Source organism: Sander lucioperca, chromosome 2, assembly GCF_008315115.2.
Source record: "Sander lucioperca isolate FBNREF2018 chromosome 2, SLUC_FBN_1.2, whole genome shotgun sequence".
Lineage (NCBI taxonomy): Eukaryota > Metazoa > Chordata > Actinopteri > Perciformes > Percidae > Sander > Sander lucioperca.
Window position 1 is genome coordinate 6289681 of NC_050174.1, and position 24641 is coordinate 6314321.

Here is a 24641-nt window from a genome sequence, read left to right on the forward strand (position 1 = left end):
CTTAACAGATCGCACTGTGTGAGCATTTCTCTATCAACCTGTTTGACTGTTTGCAGTGCTGATCAAGCCTGATGCTCTGCATGTCTGAAGCAGTATTAGGCAACACACAAGCAGCGACGCCACTTTCTTCTGCATTGCTCTCTTCTAATATTACAGGGAAAAGACTCAGCTACAGTGATATACAGACGCACGCATCAAATGATAGCTTGGCTGTAACGTCAGTGATCAAAATAAGCCACCGCCTGTGCGGAAGCGGAGCTACATCCTGAACAATTCGGTTGTTAAACGGCCCTAACGTTGGCTTATTAATACAAATGTGTTTTGAGCTCACTCGGTTTTCTCCTTTCTCACCTTTTCGACCGGTGCGGGACTGTGGGCAGCTAAAGAGCGGGCCAGCGACAGGACTGTGTTGAAGTAAAACCCTCTCGTACCGCCTCCCATTACAGACATGTTTACCACTAAACGCTACATCAAACTAGCGAGGAAACAGACAAGCAGCGGCAATGGCTCTGGCAGAGCCGCAGTACGGCAACTCAGCGCGGACAATCTTAACGAGGGGCTTGCAGCAGGTACATAAGGGGCATTGCATTTGTTTTGTCCATACAAACAACACTAAAATGAGAGCGACAGGTAAACAATACACACCCCTGCCTAGTTTCATGTTTAATGATTTTATTTTATAAGTGCTTACGTTTTTCTTCTTCTTTTAATCAAACATTGTGAACAGACAGACATTCAGCAGGTCATGGACATTCTTATTCTACAATAAAAGATTCAGTGTGTAAAAAAAAGTACATATCAATAAAATGATATATGAAAAAGTAAATTAAATATAAAACAAGGTATCTTAACAAATTAAAAAAATAATCTTTAAAATATAACAGTGTGCGTTTATTTTTTAGTTTGTCATCAGGGTTAATGTATCGATGTAAAAATGTAGTTCAACCAGAAAAATGTTAAGATTTGGGAAGGACTTACGTTGCGTTTATATTGCGCAGCATTAGCCGTTGGGAGAGCACGCAGCAACGTCACCAAACGTGACAGGAAGGGTTCTGTTGCAGCAGTCAGCTGATAAAGCATCAACAACGATCAAAGGTTTGTCTGTTAAGTTGACCATACCTATGATCTTTACAGTTTTATTTTATCTATTATCTAGCTAGTCTACGAGAAGAAAACGTCAACATGTTGACACCGCGCCGTCCTGTATGTTTAGTTAGCTTGCAATCCTCGTAAATTAACTTTAGCTAACGTTACCAGTTGACCAACGTTAGCCAACCAACACCCCTTAGCTAACGTTAGCTTTAACACTTGAAACATTGTTAATGTAGCAATAGTGTGAATTACTTTTCGTTAATATGACCCATTAGGTGTTTTAGCAAATTATTAATATAAAACAGTTTGACAGATTCTCTCTCCATTGCTCAAAACTCGTTTGATTGTGTTGTTGTAGTTGTGGCTAGTTGAAATTAACAATCTAAAGATAGCGTTAACTTATTTCTCTCAAAGTTTGGATAGCATTTGTCAAATCAACATGTCGACTGAATCTCATATTATTCTTAAAATTAGGGATACAACTAAGCTAAGCATTATTTTCAGAATTGATACATGTATTCTTAATCTATCAATTGAGTAGCTAACCAGAGTTTGTGAAATGTCAAAAGCTGATAAATGCAAGCCAGCAGAGCCCAAAAACATAGCTAGTAAATGGGATAATTTCTTACCTGACGAATCTGACCAGCAACCCAAATGTCATTCTTTTTTTATTTGTAATTATATGAAATAAAGATAAGCAACTCTTGGCATTTGCAAGGCTGTATTCGGAATGTCTTTTATCAATATATTAGTAAAGTTAATTGATTTATCAAGCTGAAATCTATTATTTAATCTTCTGTTAGCCAATTAAAAAAAAAAAAATTAATTTTGTTCCAGCTCTTCACAGTAACAAAAGTCTGAGTGTGAAAGTTTATTCTTGTATGAAAAAGTTGCTTCGATGAAGATGATGATATCTGGTCAAAAGCTCTGGAAAAGGCTAGTAGACCTTGGGCTAAGATTATTTTGTCAAAAAACTCTGTGTCTTCTCCACAGATGGCCTACCCTAAATCCCACAACCCGTTTGCAGATGATGACGATGAGACAGATTTTAGGCCTAAAAGTCGGGGGTTCGATGATGACCCCAGTGACAGTGGGATGAGTGATGCAGAGAGGAGACAGAGGTACCTCCAGCAGGAAGTGATGCGTACAGCTAAGTCTGCTGTGGACAGCAGTCACCGTTCCCTCGGCCTCATCTATGAATCAGAGAAGATGGGTGTGGAAACGGCAGAGGTATGTCAAACTAATCAGCTTTATCCTGGCAGAGGCAAATAATTGTATTATTATTATTATTATATTAAAAGTATTATATTAAAAAGATTATTGTAGTGTCTGTATCTATCTATCTATCAATCTATCTAATTTTATCTTATCAATCTATGTCTCTATAGGAGCTGATGCGACAGGGTGAGGTTTTGAAGAGGGCTGACAAGATGATGGATAACATGGATCAGGACCTGAAGACCAGTCAGAAGCACATTAACAGTATCAAGAGTGTGTGGGGTGGCCTTGTCAATTACTTCAAGGCCAAGCCAGAGACAAAACCACCACCTGAGGAGCCAAAGGCCCGCCAGGCCAACGACAGGTAAGATTCAGTCCTATATTCTCAAAAATCTTTTTTTTTTTTTTTTTTTTGCATAATATGGTACACATTCAAGCTGGACAAATTGTAAAGGTATACTAAGCAGCAATTTAAGTTCATTGGCCTCCATGTTTACTTCATTACGACAGCGTGCTGCTACGTCTTTGTTATTGTTCATTTGCGCATGCGGGTCAGTTTAAGACTGTGACCGGTTCACACTGGAATCTGATATGGCCACATTTAAAATAATGTGAACAGCCAAACAAAAAAAATCAGATCTGAGCAATAAATCTGAATTGAGCACTAAACCTTGCAGTGTGAAACTAGCCAGTATGTTGAATCAACAGAAAGGCCTGAAGCTCAGATGTAGTAGTTCTTCACCCATCTGAGTTTAGATGAAGAAGCAGGGTGTTACAATCCAAACCTTGTTTACCAGTCAGTTATGTATTAGGTAGATACTTTGTAGTCTTTGTTGCTTTAGTATACCCATGATATTGGTATATTTTGTGACAATGATATGTTTAATGTGTCTGTGTAATGTATGATCCATTACCTCATCAGTAGGTAAATGTCTACCTACCACATACAGATCACTTCTATGTATTTGAGTTTTCTGGAGCCAAGTTGGAGATCACATTTTACAACATAGCCATCATAACAGTGACTCAGAATGCTTGACTAATGCTACTGTAAAATTTGTGCTTTTGCCATTTCCAGCTACTCGTCATTGACTGTCCTTCACTAAATGGCTCAACAATGCTTATCTGACTTTCTCAGATTACAGAATGCCATGTCCAGCAGCAGAGAATATGAAGATAAGTACCAAGCCAGCCACCCCAATCTAAGAAAGTTGGATACAGAAGGTAAGAGTTTGCACAAGAACCTTAGCATGGCATAACCATACCACAAACTGGTTGCCACCATGCCAGATTTCTATGTTCCAGGATTTGGAGCTTCTGCATCAATAGGTGACAGCTCATCTGGACAGAATGGATACACTGCGAACAGACACCTTAGGGAGGCTCACCAGACCCTCGACAACAATTTAGGTAAAATAAACTATTTGATAATAAGATACAATGTTATACAATGCAGTCACAAGAAAGGCACAAGGACCTTTTTGTAATGTTTGAATTATAATTCTTTTAATTTTGCTAGGTATTATAATTCCATTTTTTGTAATTCTGAAATTGGAAATGCATTTAATTTACCACAATTTGCCTTGCAACGTTATCAAATCCTTTTTAATTAGTTTCTGCCAATCCACACAGTTTAACTAATGTTAGGTGTCCCTTGTGAATTACCCAGATGAGATGTGCAGTGGCTTGAGTAGACTGAAGAACCTAGGCCTTGGTCTCCAGTCTGAAATTGAAGACCAGGACGACTCCATTGATTCTCTGATGAATAAAGTGGACAAGATGGATCTAAAGATCCACAACACGAACCAACAGATTAAAAACCTCAAGTAAAACAAACATTTGGACTCACCTTACAGAGACAAAAGACTGCAACAGGTCATCCTCTCACTTTTCTCTCCATCCTGTCTTCTGTTGTATAAACTGTGTTCTTTTACTGCTGGTTTTAGACATTTTTATCTATATTATTTTCTGCTTGTATGGCTGAAAGGAAATTTCCCTTCATTTCTATTTCGTATTTGTTCATAAATACATACTGCTATTCAGTTGTATGTTGATATAATGATTTTTTTCCACCTCAAAATAACTGATTTGTTAACTTGTGTGCTTCGCAGGAAATATTCTATTCAAGGTGTGAATTAGATGTGTGTGACTATCCAGGTAAAATACTTTTTTTTTTTTTTTTTAATCAGGCTCCACTGGGTAGGTGGGTGTTTGTTTTGGGTGATTAGAGTTTGATCAGTTTAATCAGCTTTTCTTGATCTCCAAAGACATACAATGGACTACTGTCATAAATGTATGAATAACTTAGTGAATAGACAAGAGCACAGCATCTGTCTAAAACTGGAATGTTTGGTGTGTATGGTTCATATGTCAGTGTTAACTTCCTGGACCTGCCTCCACATATGTACTTTGGGAGTTCAAGTCACTTCTGCCTTACACATTATTTGTATGTACAATAGGCTAGCTTTTGGTTCTGTGCCATGATTTTGTCTCCACTGACTGGTACATCTTACCATGATTTTTTTTAAGTACATTCATGTTCTTTAGTGCTTTCACTAGCTTTATATACATTGTTTATATTGATAGATATTGTATTGAATTTTGCAGAATGTGATTGAGTGAATTATTGTACAGCGTAAATAATGTGAACAAACTAGCTCTGAATATTAACTCAAAACTGAAGGAACACCCCCCCCCCCATTTATTATCTGAAGATATCTTCCCTAAGATACATTTATGAGTAGATGAACCACTTTAAAGTTTTTCTTTTAGAAATGTAAACACAATGTTACTCTAATTAAAACGATGATAAATAAGAAAACAAATGAGGATTCATGGTTATCAATTTCAAAATCAGTTTCATTTTTGCCATGTATATCATGTAATCTAATCAAAACCACAAACCCAATAAAAACATTTATAAGGGGAGTCTCAGGTGTTTTATAAATTGTTTCTGTTGGCGTTCAGTGGAGCAGGAAGTCAAAAGCACCACAAGGTGACGCCACATTCCCAGGGCTGAATTTTCATGAGCTTCTGCAGAAAAATACCACTGTTCATCATTCATTTGATGGTGTATGTTGGCAAAGTATCTGACTGTTTACATTTTTGATGCATTGTTATATAGCAACAGGGTTACATTTTATGATGAAAGTTGAATACAGTAGATGCCATTTTATAATCCAAGTACACTTACTACAGTTGAAAATAACATATATTATAGCTTATATTTCAAAGGTGTGTGTGTGTGTGTGTGTGTGTGTGTGTGTGTGTGTGTGTGTGTGTGTGTGTGTGTGTGTGTGTGTGTGTGTGTGTGTGTGTGTGTGTGTGTGTGTGTGTGTGTGTGTGTGTGTGTGTGTGTGTGTGTGTGTGTGTGTGTGTGTGTGTGTGTGTGTGTGTGTGTGTGTGTGTTATACTGCCTCTGTTGTGTACCAGCTGTGTTGGTCCCCATGTGGATCCGTCTATTCATTATCATTCCTCTGTGTTGGACCAGCTGCTCCTAGAGTGGCAACAAGCCCTCATTAGGATGACTTGCTAATTACAGTACACACTTCCCAAAAACATATATATACATAACACTGGGGTGACACAGGGGAATATGGGGGTACCAACTACCCAGGACCACAAGCTGAGGGAGGCCCCTGCATGTCTGAACTAGAAGGTTTTTTGTGAGTTCTCAAACACCTCAAGCATGTATTTGTAGATGTTTATTTCATATTATTTCACTTCTTTATTTGTATTTGAAGCAAGGCTTGGTTGAATGTTGAAGAACAGCCAACCAAACCCTCTAGGAAATAGGCTACTGGTTAGGACATGATCCAATTAGCACTATGAACAGTGTCCAAAACATATTTCATGTGAGTCCATTAATTGATCAGTAAATTAATGATTTGGTTATGTTTAAGTTGTGGATGAGTGAGTTGATAGTAATGGTGGTGAAGGGGTGTATAGGGCAGATACTTCCTAGCTACAACCCTGCACTGTAACACACAAAATGTGACTTCTCCCATTGCACGTGTAGTGTACACACACAAACAAATGAGTAAACAAGGAAGATACAGTACCAGGTAATTGCACCGTCATTTACAAATTAGGATAGGAAGGAAGAAGTCAAGGATGTTCCAGTAGACAAAGCAATGCTGTCATGCAGTCTTGAGCAGTTTTCATTTTAGTTTGGGTCAAGGAAAGATGCACCTGGTTGGAGGGAATATTTTTGTAGCTGCAGGATAGAAAAGTCTTAAGTTTGATCAGTGACACCCATTGCTTTTGTCACTCAAATGTAAGCATGAAAAAACAATAGGATTCTATGAGATGCACAAACTTCTACAGATAGGTGCTGAAGCGACCTCAGGTGGAGGTGATACAGCACATTCAACGACGCACCAATAAACGGAAGTCACCCCTGGGTTCTTTCCCTTAACGCCGTCCATGGGGGCCGTGAGGGCTTTGAACAGCTGTCTTGTCAAAAGCAAACAGTGGCCGTGCTGTGACAAAGGCCGCCGGTGCTGGAATGCCCCCCTTTTCAGCGGGTGTAATCCCAGAACACACTGCTGTCGGAGCCCATCAGGCACTGGGCCAGAGATGGGCCTTCCTGCCCTTTGGAAAGCGGGTTAGCAGCAGAGACAGGGCAGCCAGGGGGGTAAAGCCTGCTTCAGAGGGGATGGACTGTCAGGCTGACAGCACTCTATTGCCACTGTTGTAGTAAGAGAAAATAAAGAGTTGTGCTGACGGAGGGGAGTTTGGTAGGGATCTGGGGAGAGGGAGGAGGGAGGAGTGCAGAGAAAGGGGGGAGTGTGGCTGGAGAGATTAATGGAGGAGGTAAAGTTCAAGTGTCCCTAAGATGGAACACATGAAAGTAACCAGGAGTATGAATCTATCTAACCCCAAAACTAATGTTGATTTGTTAGATCTTGGGTTGTCTCGTTTTCCACAAAGGTTAAGTCTTTCTATACTAATTTTCCAGACAAAAAATGATCTTTATCCATAAAGAGAATGAGCCTTTAAAATGATTCAACTTAAAGTCTAAATACGTGTCATGTGTAATTTTTACATCCTCAAATCCATCTATTGTGCTTTACCTCACATTTACTCCTCTAAGTCTCATTGCATTCTTGCTTACATACCTGCTTATGATGAAGGGCTGTATTATACAGTGAATATCCTGACTAATAAGCAATCAAATTGATCCATTAGTGGGTTTTGCACAAGGCAAGACAATGGAAGAAATATCAGGCTCTTATATTGTTTAATTTCGTTTTTGCGTGACGTGGTTGGCAAATGTTTAAAATGTCAGCAAGGACAAGGAGCAATGGCTTTATCAACAACTTCCAGGGTCATAGTCAAGGTTTAGACATCTCCTCCTCCATGTTCAGTTTACTAGTCCATATATCACATGAAGGAGGAGGCAAACTGGCTTTCAAATTGGGCATCTTGGTATTCTCTGTCCAGAGCTGCTGTGAAAACATGAAAACAACAGATATATTTCCAGATGATGTACGTTGTCCAGTATCTAAGGCCTCATGTGTAGCCTGTCCACACATCATCTCTGCCAGTTACATTATATAAATAAACCCCAAATTGGGGGAGTATGTGGAGCAAAAACATGATTATACACATTAGCTTCCATCTTGCTTGTCGTCATCCCGTTTACACCACAGTAAAAAAAAAAAAAAAGCCAAGAATGCAACAAAAATATGTTGATGGGTACATGTTAAGTTACACATGTTCAACTGCAGTCTTCTTTTAACTGCGAAGTGCTGCATGTAAACACTGGTCAAACTGAGGGAGATACTTAGCATTGCTGGGTTCATACGTAGTAGTAATTGCAGAGAAGAGAGGAAAGAAATGCTAATGGTGGTCTGTAACATCTGAATGCAGTATATAGATATATGACGAGGGGGAGAAATGTCAGTATAGTTGTTTATTTTCACTAATGGACAGTGTACAGAGTATGCTGTGCTGCACTAATAACATCATCATTTGTTTTATAATAAATAAACACACAGACACAGACATGGGAGAGAGAAAGTCACAGCTTTCCAGAGAGAAAAGCCCTTTACTGGGAGTACACTTCTCTTCTTAAAGCAGAAGTACAAGAGATGCAGGAAGGCGTACTGAGCCAGTTGACTGACTCCTGGTTTTTATGAATACACCAAGTCAGTAGAGGGCAGAGAAAAAAAGAAGTGCAGATCAAGGATATGTGGGGAGTGCTGGGAGGAGGTTCTGTTAATGAATAAAATGGGAGTAACATGGCTGTATGCGATAGATATATTAGATGACACTTTGCTAATAAAAACTCCCTCATGACGGTAATAGGATTTCTGAGCAGGGCAGGGAGTAAGAGAAAACATTGTTATGAAGCAATTGTTTTCAGTCTTGGACACAGAGGACAGAGAGAACCACAGTACAATAATTTTTAATGGCTCTTTTTCCTCTCCAACAATATAAGGTCTAAACAGATGGGACTGATTTCATCTATGAGTCACTCTAAACTCCTAAAAACATCAGTCACTGACCATCGGAGGTGGTAGACATGAAAGAGGAAGCTTGATGGGAGACAAAGACGCAAATCTCAGCACCTGAGAATCAATACCTGATATTCAACTTGACTTGCTGGTATAAAAGTTTTTGTTGAAAAGAAATAATAGCAGGGACAAAACTGTAAAACACAGATATATTGACTCAAGGATTCTAGCGATGAATACAATTTGGATGAACCAGTTTTCAGCTTCTCCAACCTGCAGGTGATTTAGGGATCCTGGCTAGGGCTTACACTGGGTGCAGCAACTGCTGTTTGGCATTTGTTGAATACACATAAGTGTAGCTATATAGACACATATACATAACATATAAACAATCAAAAGTAGAAAATGTATAAAGCAAAATAATATATTTATATATTTATACATTATGCATTAACAAATGCACTTGCATTGATGGAGGTAGATAGCAAAGATTCAGAGGTAAAAAGGCATATAGATGTTGCTGTGCTTTGGGGGAGAATAAGTACATAACGTGGCTGTAAGATCTGAAGTTAAATGCAAGAATTTCTGTGTGCTTAGTAATAGTGTATACAGTACAGAGTATGAGGTGATAGGAAAAAGTGGCAGGATGCTGCTGATCTCCTTGAGTTACCCATCCAGTAATCTGGATCAGAGGGGTCTGGCTTAGCTGGCAGGGCTCTCCACAGTTAGCAGGAGGTGCTGAGGGAAATCTTGTCCCTGCATACGGATGTCTTGGGTTTGCGTGTCAGCTCACACGAAGAGCACAGAGTAGGGAGGACAGCGGCAGCCCACAGAGGACGACGCTTTCACCCAGGAACCATGACAACCCGGGACTGAAGCTGCTGCCCAGAACGTTCTAGGAAGAAAAAGATTGTATCCTGCGTGAAACAGTTGGTTACAATATAGGGAAAGTATTAAGAGATTATGAGTATTAACATTTTCATTTTTCATTCTACAGTCTAGGTGAAATTTGATGCGAAAGTTTCTTTCAGCGCAAAATTTGACACATAATGGATTTAACGTTGTCAAAATTATTTTTATATTAATACCCAGAAAGATGTGGTTAGGTTAAAAGGCCACTTCAATTTTGGGGGGAACTATTTTTTCAAATGATCCAATGTTAGACAAATAAATGGATGTTTTAACACTCACAGATTGACACCCTGTCAAAAATAATACTTGCTGTAATTTGTTGTTGATTTCATAACTAAGAAATGAGATTATAAAAAAAATAGATTCCACTTGCGTTTTACACACCAAATTAATATGCATATGCTTGGCTAACGAGTACAAAGTATTACACCATCTGTGTTGGGGAAAGTGTTTGCCTTCTTTCAGAAGCAGCTGCTAATTGATCCCATAGACCATCCAGATCCATTAACTGAGCTAAACTAAGCTCATCATTCAACATACTGTACATTTAATTGCATACGAAGACATAAGACATTGTATTTATTAATTTCTTTGAGTGACTTGCTCCTTGGCTTTTCACCTAGTAGTTGCTGAAGAGGAAAATAAATTGTTCCCTTTCTAGTTTTCTTCAGCCAGTCTGAAGATGGCTAAGCCAGTGGTTTTCAAAGTGGGGTCCTTGAGGGGGGTTCCAAGGGGTCCCCAGCAAAAAGCGGAATCATTTATTTTCACTTTCATTATTCCATCCATAAGTAGCACAGTGACAGAATGTATGACTATTTTGGTCATGGGTTTCATACACTTTCTTTAATAAAACATCTAAAAGTTAAAATCCTATCAGAGGGGGGACCCTGGGATAAAACCTTATCAAATGGGGGCAGTGGCGGTTTTTGGCACGGGCAAACCGGGCATTTTTTCATATCACATGGAGGGCGGCACGAGAACTTAAAACAAATAAATAAATAAAGTCCTCTGCGCTGCAAAGCGGTTTCTGTTATCTACCATTTCACTGTGTGGGGAATTGGCAAATCAGCGCCCCCCTGCAGCTGCAGGCACCCTGCTGGCACCCCCTACTTTCACAATGAAGTACACAGAGACGCAGCAAGACGAGTCTAAACCTTTCTTTTATGGCAATGGTCTAAACGCAAAAATGAAACAAAGTTACCCAAGCGGCTCAAATAAAAGAAAAAAGCGAAAAGACATGTTTTCTCAGCTCCCGTGGCTGATGATAGTGGTGGCGTTGTCGGTGTCGGTGACAGTGGCATGCAGAGTGAGGAGGAGAATCAGGAGGAGAGAGACAGAGATGAGGGAGTGAGGGTACAATCTGCGGTAAGCACAACTCCCCTTAAAACACTTAGCCCCTTGATAAAACTGAGCCAAAAACTGAGTGGTGGACAAAACACTACAACAATAAAACACATGCTTTACTGTATGATTACATTAGTAGTCTATATAAACGTTGCACATCATGCAAACATTCTTATCTGCATTGGCAGACAAAAAGTCATGATAGACCTCTTCAAATTAAAGCACAAGGCCTCTTGAAATGATAATATATATATATATAGAGAGAGAGAGAGAGAGCTTGTTTTATGATTCATGAGAAGTATACCGTTTTATTGTATTAATAAGTGGCACTTTTTGAAGTATTTAATGTGTCAACTCTCACTGATTCTTGCTTACTCATTACATGGCGTTAGTAGTTTTAAGGAGTAGGAGTTGCTATACATATTCAGGGGAGCGCAAGGACGGGTGGTATTTGTGATCTTATGCGGTGGGCCGGTCTAGGCCAAAATGCCAGGGCAGATTTTTGGTCCCAGTCCGTCCCTGTCGATGACATCATTGATGATTTTGCGTCAAGGAAGGCTAGAGACGTCAGGTTTTAGTTTTAGTTTGTGTTTTCTGTTCTTAGTGCTATAGTGTAATAATTAAATTATCTTTAGTGTGTCTTCACATTTGTGTGATGAAGGATTTGTGCTATTTAGAATATTTCTATATTTTATTTGTATATTATTCCTAATATTTTATATTATTGTTGCTCTCTGCTCTTGCTAATTTTTTTATGATTGTATATATTTTTGGCACATTTATGTATATACTGTATATTTATTTTAAGTTCTCATAACCTATACTGTCATATTTTGTGCAGAATTATGTTCATTGTCTTTTGGCAATGTTGGAGGTGGAGATTGTGCACCTTAAAAAGTGTGTTTCCTGTTGTAATTGCAATAGTTAATTTTTTTTTTTTTTTTTGGGGGGGGGGGGCTCGAAGGGGGTCTCGCCCAGGGTGCCATTCAATGTAGAACCGCCACTGAATGGGGGTCAGTGGTCTAATTTGTGTCAGTTTAGGGGTTCTTGATGTGAAAATGTTTGGGAACAACTGGGCTAAGCTACTTTAAAAGCTACACAGGCCCTAAGCTGGAAACGGTGAGCAGTGATTGATTGATTGATTGATTGATTGATTGATTGATTGATTGATTTTATTTGACCCTTTCGTTATAAGATATGATACAGCTTTGCACCATACATTAAAAAAAAGTCAGGATAACACAATAAAGCCCTGGGGCTTATTTCCATTGTGGTCCCTTGTAATGGATGAACACGTCTTTAGTTTACTTTTGGTTGTTTGGTTTACCTGATGCTTTCTAGGCCGTCTCCTCCACAGCGGTCTGACTTTGACATGGCATCACTCTGACACTCTGCACAGACCAGCCTCTCTTTCACCAGCTGAGCACTCCACAGTTTAAGTTTACATGCTGCACTGGCCTGTTTCACCCGCAAATAGACACAGTAACTGCAAGCACAGAGTAAAGAGAGGGAGAGAAAGGAAAAGTAACAAACATAATTGACCCAATTTTAATTATATTTGATTCTTATATCTGGTAAAAACACTGGGGTCAAAAGGTGAAATCACACATTTCTGGGCTGAGAAACACATAAACGCAATGAACTGTTATCATTCACTCCCATGCCAATTGCAAATTCAACATGAACAACAAAACATGAAAATGTTCAGATGAAGACACAGACACAAGCTAGGTTTAAACACTTTTAAAAAAACGGAATCTCTACTCTTTCCTATCCTTCACGTAGTTCAAAATGAAAAATCAATCCAACGTGGCTTGATTGCTGGAAGCCAGGTGGTGGTCCAACACAGCAAGCTGAGCTTGATCACAGCCATAGCCAGACAAAAGACAAATCCAACTTCCCGATAACAGATTTGTTCCATTTGAAGGTGATCCAGCAGTGTCACGGTCACCTGCAGTATCCTAATATCAATACAGCTCAGTCTGTGCACTGAAAAAAATAATACAGTCTTGTTTTTCTGCACACTGTGTTCTCTGGCAGGCACTTTAAACGTCTGCACTATTTGTTTTGTCTCTGATTTAGTCAGCTGCGACAAAACATCATCCCCAGTGGGGTGGTTTATCAAAGAAAACATGAAGCTGCAGCTTTTTTCTCATTGTGAAGACTTTGTCCAACAGTAACATTAGCAAATATCTTCTTCTTTTTTAAACTCATGCAATATTAATATTCAGCTCTGATTTGTAGTGTTCATGCTTGCATTTTAAGGAATATTTACAAGTAAAACAAGCAAATGTAAATAAAAAGGAGCGAATAAGTAAGGTAGTGAGAGAAAATGAAAATAATCACTTATGCTTGATGGATTCCATCAGCAATTTTCATTAGCATGTACCTTTGGGATAATTAAAAAAAATATATGCTGAAATAACCAGTGTAATGACATTCTAGCACATTCAGTACATGTGCACATCCAACTGCTGAAGGGTGATTTTCTCGCTTTTTTCCCTCCCCTAATTAGGCTTGAACTTCAAATAATTCAAATTCCTCATACCACTACAAATGCTGTCCTTAAAAACACACACGCTACCTTTATGTCTTTATTCAGGAAAGATACTACCACACATCTGTGTTAACCCTCACAAGTAAAGTAAGAACTACATAACAGCCTACTGGCAATTCTTAACCTCAACATCATGAAATATTACTCATTCAGCTAATTTTACAGCTATAACTAGAGATCCAAAGACAGCTACTGATCATCATTTCATGTTGTTTTATCCCATGTTTCCTAGGTCAATTACCATGACAACAGGGACCTTTTAGGGCACCAGATGTCTGTGAAATCACCCTAGCTCACATTTATGAGTAATGTGCTTTCAATCCCCTGATGCTTTGTCAAAACAAAGGTATCCAATGTCCATTTTAATCTGCGTGAAAAGCTGTGGGCTGTCAGCAAACCAGCAGTGATTGTATTCCCTAGTTTCTGATTTTTTCCAGCTCTGAGAACATCTGCAATCAGCTCAGATCAAGGATGACATTTATGCAGAGAGGGTTTGCCAATTACATGGATTACGGTTGCCTTATCAGTAAAGGTCATCTCATGATGCAAATATTCAATAATGGCGTTCATGTTACACAGTCAAAGCAATTTCAAGGCTCTGCGTGCTATGGCAACCTTGGACTTGGTCTGTATTCTCTAATCTTTTGGAGCACAAAGTTGATCACTTAAAGTGACCTTTGAATCTAAGTCAAAACTAAGGAAAAACTGATATGAACCTGAAGTAAAACTCCAGCTGTATCAGGCAGCCTTGAAGCTTGGAGCTGGAACAAAAGCGGTTTATGCCAAAATTGTCTTATATAAAATGATTGCTGGCACAAAAGCAAAGCATATTGTTGGTTATAATTATAGTCATGAGTAAGAGTTGTGCTTTTAAAGATGTTTTTGAAATATTAAGCTGGTAAATTTCATGCAAAATGCATCGATAGCATTTTTTAAATGGATTTCTTCAGTTGCTAAATCTCAATCTCTGTGCGGGATGTATGAACGCTCCACACATTTCAGCTATAATTAACCCCTCTCTGCATCAATTGCACATGAAAGCCAGTACTGGTAAACCTAGTAGGCTGGCTGGGTCAGTAGGGAGCAGTCTCTGTGTTTGTTTGCAGTCTGATAATGGAGGCCTTACCTGGCCTTCTCCTCCTTCATCAGCATGTGTGGTCGCCTCCAAGGGTCCTTGAAGTTCCTCTTGAAAGAATCAGGCAGGATCTTTGCCACCTCTGCAGGTCAGGTGGGGATGAAAAGGTGAAAATGAAAAAGGCAACACTCATTCCACTGAAGAGCATCTCATCCCATGACTCAAAATGACTCAGTGTATCAAATGACTCAAAGTGGTGTTCTATGTTCCATGTTTTATTACTGGCAAAGTGATTCAACAGTGAAGCGCATAACTGAGGCGTTTGAAATAGTGCAGCTGGAGAAAAGGCCTGCTACTTACAGTAAAAGTGATAACAAGTGGTACCCGAGAGAATACTAAAACACCAAATTAATATGTAATAGAGTTCAGAGCAGTGCATAAACACACGCATGTGGGGGCATGTAGAAAAGGTCACATTCTTACCTTTCGCAGTGCTGCATATGGCATTGTTTCCAAAGCATCCCCGGCGCTGTTTGAGGTCAGGACAGGGCGTGCCGCCATTTCTAGGGGGAATAGACACTTGGCGACTCCTCTCTGTGCTGCCAACTCCACATGAAGATGTGCATGATGACCAGGGACCCCATGATCCCAACACACAGTCAATGGCTGCTAGGAAAGCAGGGAGACAGAGAGATCAGCTGAGGGTTTTAAATAAACGTCAGGAGAAAAAGTCATAAAATATGAGTGAGGAAAAATACAAAAGGAAGAGAATCTGAAGCCTCTAGGTGTTTTATGTTGCTTTAGGTTTTTTCAGAGCTACATACAGAGAAGGTCAAGTACATTTTGGAAAGGTGAGATGAGTTTCAGTTCAGGAAAATTTAAAGGCATGCAGGGCAGAAGAGAGAAAAATATATTTTTGAGAGACTCAGACAAGCTTTCTTCAGCTGTCAACAAATGTTCTAATTAAAAAAAAAAAAAAAAAAAGATCTTTACCCTGAAGGGTAGTTGTAAACTTTCCCCTAATCTTTGCTGTCATGCTTCACTGCATGACTAAAAGTGTGAGCTGCAGCACACACCCAGATACAGAGTTGCATAATATTGCACTGGGCATTTACTCAGGTAGGTGGGCGGGAAACGAGTGACTGGTTCATTACCATCTACTAATGTCAGATCAGCCAAACCCCAGACTCAGGAAGTCTGGGACCCAGGTCATATGTGTGGGACCATTTAAATAAGGGGCTAATTTTGCATCCTGTTCTCTCTGGTTTCCCTCTAGCACACACTTAAAGAAACACAAATACAGCACACCACATAAACACAGCAGCAGCAGCAATCAGGCTTCCCGTTCGGTAGGCTGATTTAGCCAATTACATCAGGCTAAGAGGAAGCTGTATTAGTTAGATGGCTGCTCTGATCAAAGCCAAGAGTCTCCAGCCCTCATCAAGCTTTGTCCAACACAGAGATTTAATAGCGGCAGACATTTAACAGCCTTGTTTTAGGGAGGAAGTGCCCACTCCATAAACCCACAGACAAATAAGTAGAGAGGCACACAAACAAACACAACAAATAATAAATGCAAACATACACCAGAACACTTTATTCAAAAAGACAGATGCAGGTGTGTGTTTCTTTTTAAATTGAAGATACTAAAAGTTTAATACAATGAGAGCAGGTGCACACAGCTTGAAGCTGTTAGATGTTATTGGGGAAATTATAGGGAGGGAGAGGATAAATATACCATAACTGAATCTAATCCTCTCTTGCCATCTAATCTACCTCACCCTGTCTTTATAATACACACTCACCCCACAGTACAATGCTGAAGTGAATAAGTGTGTGTGTGTGTGTGTGTGTGTGTGTGTGTGTGTGTGTGTGTGTGTGTGTGTGTGTGTGTGTTCGTGTGTGTGCGTGTGTGTGTGTGCGCGTGTGTGCGTGTGTGTGTGTGTGTGTGTGTGTGTGTGCGTGTGTGTGCGTGTGTGTGTGTGTGTGTGTGTGTGTGTGTGTGTGTGTCTGTGTGTGTGTGTGTATGTGTGTGAACAGGAGAAAGAGAGAGAGAGCTTTCAAGGTGCCGCCTGTTCGGTTTATTCCCATGGTCCTGTTGGGGTTTTGAAGGGGGGGTGCGGCTGTCTCAGTGTCACAGCCGATCCACAAAGCCACTGTGGAATCTCTGCATTCCTCTGCACATTAGTGCTGCCCACCTGACACTCGCCTTTCCCAGATCATCACACACACATACACACATACATCGAAAACAATTTCTGTCAGATAAACCCACCCACTTGGGCTTGTTCCACCCTCAGTCATCACCCTAAAACACACAGACATACACATTACACTGTGTAGACTTGTAAAGTGACATGAACTTGAAAGAATACTGAGGGGCGTGATTGAATCAGACACCACAACCATATCAACTTCCTACTCTTGCCTCCTCCACCTCTTCTTATCCTTACTCCTCGCCTTTCCTTCCCTCTTCTACATCCTCTGACGTTCACAGGGGCAGTTCTGATGTTGCTGTTGCTCTTTCTCATAGTGGGAAAAATATGAGCAAGCAGGGCAGTTAAGGTCTTTACTGCAGAGGGTGTGCAGTGAAACCTATAGGGTCAGCGAGTTCCCGCACCCGAGGGGAGGGATGATCGACACCCACACACACACTAACAGGACTAAGGCCCTGTCTGAAAGTCTCAGCCTGTTGGCCCCAAGCCACCAGAGGTCAGAAGGCAATTACCAAACTGTGGTGGTCCCCCGCTCTGTTTCTGGTACCACCAGTGCGACAGTCCCACCACCCACATGATAAACCTGCTTACCCACAGAGCTTACAGCCACTGTTGTCTCCTGTCCCCATTGTTGACGAGAAAGTCCCCAGTTGGAAAGCACGCCACCACCTCTGACCTCTGACCCCAATACAGGAAACAAATGGTACTCGTCAGCATGTTCAGCTTTTGTCTTTTTGATCAGCTGTTTTCAAGTACTCTAAAGTTTACCTCAAAGAAGATTTCTGTAATTAATCAAAGACAGTGACACTGACTTTAGATCTGTATTCTCTAATATTTTGGAGCACAAGGTAAATCTTATAGTAACCTTTGAAACACTAAACAACTCATATTAGCTACAGAATCTGCTAAACTTAACAGCCAAAATTTAAATATTTTTTATAGGAGATTCTTAGCGCTGTTTTCACTGCTTGGGCTCAGTTTGAATAGGGCATTGTTGAATACTGTACACTAATCAGGATTTAGCAACATTTGAATTAGGTCACTGTCAATTAAATCTGATCGTTTATTTGAAAGGAAATTATAGCATATAGTAATTTTACTAGCAGTTGGCAGAAGTTCCGATAAATGCCATTAAATGACTCAAACCACTGAATGTGTATCCAACATCAGCACTTTTATCTCCTCACTTGTCAGCCAATCTCCAGTCACACTTGTTACAGTGAGATAATGGCGTATTGGCATTCCTTTGCTTTCTCTTTCTCTTTCCCTCTCCCTGAATTCTGCTTCCATTTTAGTGGTTCATAACAAAAGACTTATCAGACCTGCCCGCCCAATTTGCTTTATCTTCTTCTCCCTTTATCACTTTGTCCCACACTCTCCCTTGTTCTTTCTCCCCATCTGTCTCCTTGTTTTTGGTCCTCTTTTTCCCTCCCACCCCCTCTCTTTTCCCTCCATCTCCTCTCTGATGGGACCCAGATGTCCAGCTCCTCTAAAGGACAACTGAACCTCAAAACCTCCACAGCCAACCTTCCTCCCATGTAGAGAGCTGGGCCTTGGTCCCATCAGACAAGCCTTATAATGTTCGGCAACACAAGAAAGAAGCCTGTTAAAAGAGGTGAAGGACACGGGACTGAGCCCTAATTACATGTTAGCACATAAATGTTTCCTGTAGACACCTTGAAAAGTGGAGCCAAGCAAACCAACTAATTAAAAGGATTCATTACAAACACAGCTGACACAGATTTCTGTTATAATTGTACAACCTAAAAGGTATATTATTGCATTGCAATACACTTTATTATAGCATAATAATAATAATAATAATTAAATTCATGATACACAAACACATAAGAAAAAGCAATTCTGAATACTGACTCCTAACAACAATAAAACAATAAAAACAAGGAAGCTCTTGTCGATGGAAGGTTCCTCTGCTTTTCTTCAAAAACGTTATTTAAAGACAAAGTGAACTTTACTTCGGAGTAATTACAGAGCTCTTGAAAGCAACAACAAATGTGGGTACTCTACAGTGGAAGCTTGCACTTCTATACTGCCTCAGTTTCCAGATAATAACAACTTGATTTATTTTTAATATACAACCATTCTGGGTTTAAATTGTATCCAATCAACTCGTTTGTTGCAAAAATGTATTTGAAAATTGTGGACAGATGTAATTTGTCCAGGTTTTGAGATATCCATCTCTGATGTTTCTACCACAGCATGAAGACATTGAAAAAACACATTTAAATGTCCCTGTATTATGGAATACAACATTTGAGTTTTTTGGTCATGAAGAGGCCAGATGAAGGGCATCAAATTAGCAATCAGGAGCATCTATGGCAGTGCGTGCAGTATGTGAGTACCAGGAGAAACTGGGCGGCACACTGTTGGTCCCAACAACTACAACAGCTGGCCCGTTTCAGCCAAGATGAGGAAAAACATTTACTACTCACAGATGTTAAAGAAAGAACGTGGGGGTAGTCAGGAAGAAAAAGAGGGAGTGAACGTACAGTAGGTGGAAAGAAGCAAACATCATGGCATGACGGAATACTGTTCCCTAAAGGAAAGGAAGAGAAGCAGAAGTGTCTGCAGGAGAGACAGATGACGGATGAGCAAACCTCTGGTGTATCTGAGGTAGATGCAACAATATGTCTTCCTGCTGAAGTGAGAACTACCAGACGCCACAGTAGGAGAGGAGAGGACAGGAGCTGCCTCTTCCATCCTCCTGTGGGCCAGTTTCATCTGTCTATGAAGAGGAATGAGCAATTACTGTAGGGCTGACATACAACTGAAATAACCAAAAGATATTCGTGCAACAGGAGACAACTCCCCCCATGGATTTCCAATCCAATTTTATCCAATTCACTTTAAGTTACCTCCTCCTCTTGTGCTATATACAGTAATATCCTATATTTCTGTTAACAACCCTTTGTTCCCTGTAGTAATAACATAGCAAAGAAGTGAAGAAAGCTAAAGCATATCACACCAAAAAAGATCTCATATGCCTTACTGAAGAGGCAACAATTGGGGCTGTATTGAACTATGATGTTTTGAATCCTCCATCAGTGCAGATATTCGCATCTTCTCTGCCCCTTTCATGATGCATTTCTCTCTCTATGTTTTCAAATAACACTGATGGATGCTGGTTATTGCTTATGTGAAGTTTCAATTTCTACTTTTGCCGATTTATTTGCAAAAAGAGAGAAAAGTTCACAAACAGCTAGCATTGCCAAGCCAGCCAAAAATACTTGTAAGCTTAGTGGTGAAACGACCTGCAGCTAGAAGCCTAACTAATGACTAAATGATGCTGAGTGGTTTAGATGACAATCTGTGTCAACTTGCTGTGTATCAACTCCCCAATCTCAAGAACTTCTTAAACTAACTTGTGGATCTAAAACTAAGCATGACTCTGTAACTTCACATCCAAGTAATTGCTCCTTCTGCCAGTCTGGTGCAGAAAGACTTTAAACTTGCCAAATATGAGTGAATAAAAATGGGCCCAGAAATGCATGGCACTTCACTTTGAGTTGTTTTACTGTATGTGTTGTGGGGAGGATTTTGTTTTTCCTTAAAACATTCCACCACTGACTTGTTTTAAAATAATACCTTACAGCGCCTAAGTTCACAGCAACATTCTCCACACTGTTTACAACCAACACAAATTCCTGCCAAATACTTAATTTGAACGACATCTCTGGAGAGAACCAACTCAAAAGAGCTTTAAGTGTTTGTGTCCAAGTGGTGCAAACCATCTGCCAGTTTTTTTCTGTCTCTCCTCAGATGTCACCCACTCCAAGCTCTTTGCTCGTCACAGCTGACACGACTAAATTACAGACTGTGAGAAACAGTACACAGACAGACTCCTTGATGCGTTGCAGAGCTGCAGGATCAGATAAAGTCTGAGTGTATTGTGGGTGAGGGCGCTTTGATGGATCTGAGCCAAGCCACATGATGCATGTTGTGTTTATACGGGTAAGATGCTCAGGTTGCAGAGGGAGGAAGTCAAGGTGCTTTTCACAGCATCACTCAGTGCTCACTGATCCATACAGCAGTTACAGGCCATGACCAAGTTGACATCATTTTCATTTTCAGAATCAAACAAATCAAAGACTGTTTACAACCATTAACAACACAATCCCATTTTTTTTCATTTACAGAATGAATCTTTCCAGTTTGTAGATGATTGTTAGGCTTGTCACATGTCTTGATTTACAGATATACTGTTCAGTGACTACATTATTTTGGGAAACGTCCTCCAACTTGAAACACCTGCATCACATCACTGTGTGATTTTTTTTCTGTACAGTGTCACATCTGAATTGACCTGTCTGAGCCACAGACAAGCTCCACAGTGATAAAAAAAAAAAAAAATCCCTGTCTGACACGTAAGTGAACTGATGCACATGGCGGCTGTTAGCTGACCTGTGAGGGACCAGCTGCTGTTACACAGTACAGTGATGACTCAACACTGACCTGAGGTGCTTTCCTCTGCTTATTCTGTTAAGTTTCAGCTTGGCAGACACATGGGATGGATCAAGTGATGCCTGGACTCCACTCAACTGGCTGCTGGATGATAAAGGTTGTCTCTACATGCCTCTGACTAATTGGTGGATCAAAAGCACAAATTGAGATTGGAGTCTGCAATATTTCCTCCTAAGTGTAGCAATTTGTAGTTGCTAGTAACTACACCTCTGCTGTTAGCAACGAGTGTTATCATGCATTCATGCTGTACTGGTGTTTTTGAATGTTTTACATTACAGCCAAACATGTCCACCATTTAATATAATTCAGTTGAAATTGTAGATTGATTATATTTAAGTTTTGAAGTAAAACTTGAAAAAAGTTGTTGTCTTAAAAGAACACTAAACATGTTTATAAAACCATACACTATTTGGTTTATTTGATGACCCAACAGAAATGTAAATATGACATTGTTACTGGGTCAAAATAACCACATATTGGTGTGGCTGAATAACTCAATAAAAATAATATAAATAAGTAAAAGTGGATCAAAATAACGTTGATTATTGGTGACTCAGTGGTTTTTATGCTCATGGGTACTGGGTCGGTGCAAGATTGACCCAAAATAATAATAAAGTTTCCTTAACTGTACTTGTACAAACTTTTAAGTAATTGACCCAAGTCTGGACAAGACAGCTTGTTTACATCACAGCACAGATACAACACTCAAAGGTTCACTATGTATGTTGCTAAATAGAGGGATTCCTGCAGCATTTAAAGTGCTCTTTGACTTGTATGCCTGATCCTGCAGGTGCTTGTTAGTGTGCACATAAGATGAGGGTCACACTCTGAGTGTATCTATACACAGACACTCCTCGTAATACACTCCGCGTAAACTTGAACTGTTTCAACATAGTGTAACTAAGAGCTGCCTCAGTTACAGGTCGGAGTGTTTCCTCTCTGTCATATCTCAGACACAAATCTACTATAATCCTGGCCATCTTTGGCAGTCTGTTCCCATGGTGTCTATTCCCTTATTTGTCCATATATAGCAGCAGCAGCAGCAGCAGCAGCCAGGATGATGAGGGAAACGGTAACACACTCACATTTTACGGGTTCTGTGAACAATTAACCTTGTACTCGTGATACAAAGTGCAGTTTTTTCTCTTTGTTGAAGAGAAAACCGCCATGCTGATTTGTGACTTTGTTATGATCACTCACTTCAGTTTCCAACCACTTCATGGTCAGGTTTTAGGGTCAAAGGTCAACCCTACAAACTTAAAAACACATACTCACAACCTTCTGTTGGAATATACACCATGGAGACAGGAGATACCCCCCTACAATACACCTCTGGCTGGTCACTTAAAACAAACAGCCATAATGGGCGCACTACAGACAGCTATGTGTAGTATCTCTCACTGTCTCCATGTCACCTCAATGCCAGTCATCTCTGGCTCAAACTGGACAACAATAAACAACAGGCTCACTAGACAGGACACAGTTTGAATCCACGCACAGTGCAGGTGTTAATTTCCCCCAAACATTTAGCTTTCAACCCTTAAAGGCTTCAACAGTTTTTAAAGTTATTTGTTATTAAATGTCAGTGAGCAGGACAGAGTGAGCAACTCACCAGATATTTGACACACACGCTGGTAGTCCTCGCAGCAGTCTCCGGTTTTCTGACAGTAGGTGTCACAGTAGCACACTGTTTTTCTCTTGCTGTACTCAAAACATTCGTTGTTCCGGCCGGTGCAGCAGTTTGGGCTCTCTCTCTCCCTGCAGCCCGCTTCAGCCCGTGGAACAATTTCCCCGCAGAAAAACGCGAAATATCCACAAACGATAAACCCAAGACGCGCTGAGCTCCATCTATGCGCTCCCATGACGGAGACTTTTCTGGGTCCACTGGTCCACACTTACACACACTGCGCTGGTGTATGCTATACTCTGGATGATGCTTAAAACTGAGTTTTGTTATAAAGACAATGGTGGTGTTTTTTCATATAAAATGCAAATCCAAGGTAAGTTCGGCATTGACACCTTAACACGAACAACTGATGCATAAAAGTGGAGCCTGTGCACACCAGCTCTCCTCTATTCGTGTGTTGGACACCGCCCCTTACAACTACCGTTGGTTATTAGGAAAGGCGTACAGTACCAGCCTCTCTCTCTCTCCCTCTCTTACTCCCTCTCTCTCTCCCTCTCTTACTCCCTCTCTCTCTCTCTCTCTCTCTCTCTCTCTCTCTCTCTCTCTCTCTCTCTCTCTCTCTCTCTCTCTCTCTCACACACACTTGATTGCGCAATGTGTTAGGCCTACTCAACAAACGAGTGGTATTACAACATGTCTTATCATTTTCCCAAAGTGTGTTGGACCACCTACCACAAGGGAGATAGATGCAAATCAAGAAGACGTTTCAAGGAATAAAAAACATTAGCTTCACGCGAGTGAAAAAATCACTGTGAAAAGTGCCTAAATCCGTCGAAATCAGCTAAACTTCCAATCAGAAAATCGCATTCAGCACCACGGACAGCGGTGCAGCCACTTTATATCATATTCATATCATTTATAATTGAAATCAGTAAATACAAATGAAGTTTACATTAAAATAAGATTCAGTCAACTGCTGCGGAAAGTGACGAGATCCTTTTTGAGCTGCAGCAACACAATGATCCTCCACTCATCCCGTAGAACTAAGAGCATCCACCCTTTGGAGAGAAAGACTGGAGAACAATAACATTACTTTTCCTTCACTGGTTTTGAGTGAATGGAGGCTCTCGGGCAGAAACTGAGCGATGGGGGAAACTGTAAAAGCGCATCAGGACGAGGAAGACACAAGACATTCGTCATTATTGTCAGAGATAGGAAATTATTCAAATCCCCTACTTTAGTTTAAGAAGCAATACCACATGTCAGTGGGAAAATAGAATACAAGTTCTGTAAATGTTCTGATTCACATTGTATTGAATAAGCAATTATTAGTATTACACTTCCATGTTGTGTTTGATGCATTCAATTCTCTCCTAATTGCTGTTCTGAGACTTGTAGGTTATTTCAAGTTTAACATATGAGATTGTAGGAGGTTGAACCTTATACAACAGCCACGAGATAATGGGATAAAATATAAATCTGTGGTTCCCAAAGTGGGGGTCCGGACCCCACATGGGGTCCCAAACTAAATCTAAGGGGTCATAAAAAAAAATACAGGTATGAAAAAAGAAAAACAATTTTGTGTTTTTTTATGACTTTTCTCTACTGTTTTGCTTTTTACTTGTGAAATTCTGGACATTTCAACCTCTTTTTAACT

General features: G+C 40.1%; 3 protein-coding genes across 9 annotated transcripts in view; 1 reads left to right on the forward strand and 2 right to left on the reverse strand.

Annotated features, from left to right (window-relative positions):
* pi4kab (phosphatidylinositol 4-kinase, catalytic, alpha b) overlaps positions 1–528 on the reverse strand; it is a 27561-nt gene extending 27033 nt beyond the window's left edge. For all 3 annotated transcript variants that reach the window (XM_031305685.2, XM_031305686.2, XM_031305683.2), the window contains exon 1: positions 352–528. In XM_031305685.2, coding sequence (XP_031161545.1) covers positions 352–450 — 99 coding nt within the window. In that variant the 5' untranslated portion in view covers positions 451–528. The remainder of the gene's footprint in view (positions 1–351) is intronic.
* Positions 489–4353, forward strand: snap29 (synaptosome associated protein 29). 4 transcript variants are annotated; one of them, XM_035998947.1, is made up of 6 exons: positions 489–569; positions 2086–2322; positions 2481–2674; positions 3449–3534; positions 3616–3720; positions 3980–4353. In XM_035998947.1, exons 1-6 carry the CDS (start codon positions 504–506, stop codon positions 4138–4140), a joined length of 849 nt encoding a protein of 282 aa, XP_035854840.1. In that variant the 5' UTR covers positions 489–503; the 3' UTR covers positions 4141–4353. The 4 variants fall into 4 exon arrangements, with proteins under 4 accessions (XP_035854840.1, XP_031161611.1, XP_031161610.1 ...); XM_031305751.2 differs by lacking the exon at positions 489–569 and adding an exon at positions 990–1095; XM_031305750.2 differs by lacking the exon at positions 489–569 and adding an exon at positions 1078–1203.
* A 3856-nt stretch (positions 4354–8209) lies between these two features.
* On the reverse strand, positions 8210–23454 carry si:dkey-178e17.3 (somatomedin-B and thrombospondin type-1 domain-containing protein). Of its 2 annotated transcripts, none has more exons than XM_031305753.1 (5): positions 22970–23454; positions 15143–15325; positions 14711–14801; positions 12355–12513; positions 8210–9666 (listed from the first exon to the last, which is right to left on the reverse strand). In XM_031305753.1, the coding sequence occupies exons 1-5, from the start codon at positions 23217–23219 to the stop codon at positions 9561–9563; spliced, it is 789 nt and encodes a 262-aa protein (XP_031161613.1). In that variant the 5' UTR covers positions 23220–23454; the 3' UTR covers positions 8210–9560. The 2 variants fall into 2 exon arrangements, with proteins under 2 accessions (XP_031161613.1, XP_031161612.1); XM_031305752.2 differs by having other exon boundaries at positions 15143–15328.
* Positions 23455–24641: the final 1187 nt, after the last annotated feature.

Bases quoted from the DNA above. Each gene is read 5' to 3' on its own strand.
- si:dkey-178e17.3 (XM_031305752.2), bottom strand. From the start codon at position 23,219: ATGGGAGCGCATAGATGGAGCTCAGCGCGTCTTGGGTTTATCGTTTGT. The intron at 14,802-15,142 runs GTAAGAATGTGA...CCTGACCTGCAG, and splicing joins CATATGCAGCACTGCGAAAG to AGGTGGCAAAGATCCTGCCT. The intron at 9,667-12,354 runs GTAAACCAAACA...TTTTCTTCCTAG, and splicing joins GACGGCCTAGAAAGCATCAG to AACGTTCTGGGCAGCAGCTT.
- snap29 (XM_035998947.1), top strand. From the start codon at position 504: ATGGCTCTGGCAGAGCCGCAGTACGGCAACTCAGCGCGGACAATCTTA. The intron at 570-2,085 runs GTACATAAGGGG...TCTTCTCCACAG, and splicing joins TAACGAGGGGCTTGCAGCAG to ATGGCCTACCCTAAATCCCA. The intron at 2,675-3,448 runs GTAAGATTCAGT...TGACTTTCTCAG, and splicing joins GCCCGCCAGGCCAACGACAG to ATTACAGAATGCCATGTCCA.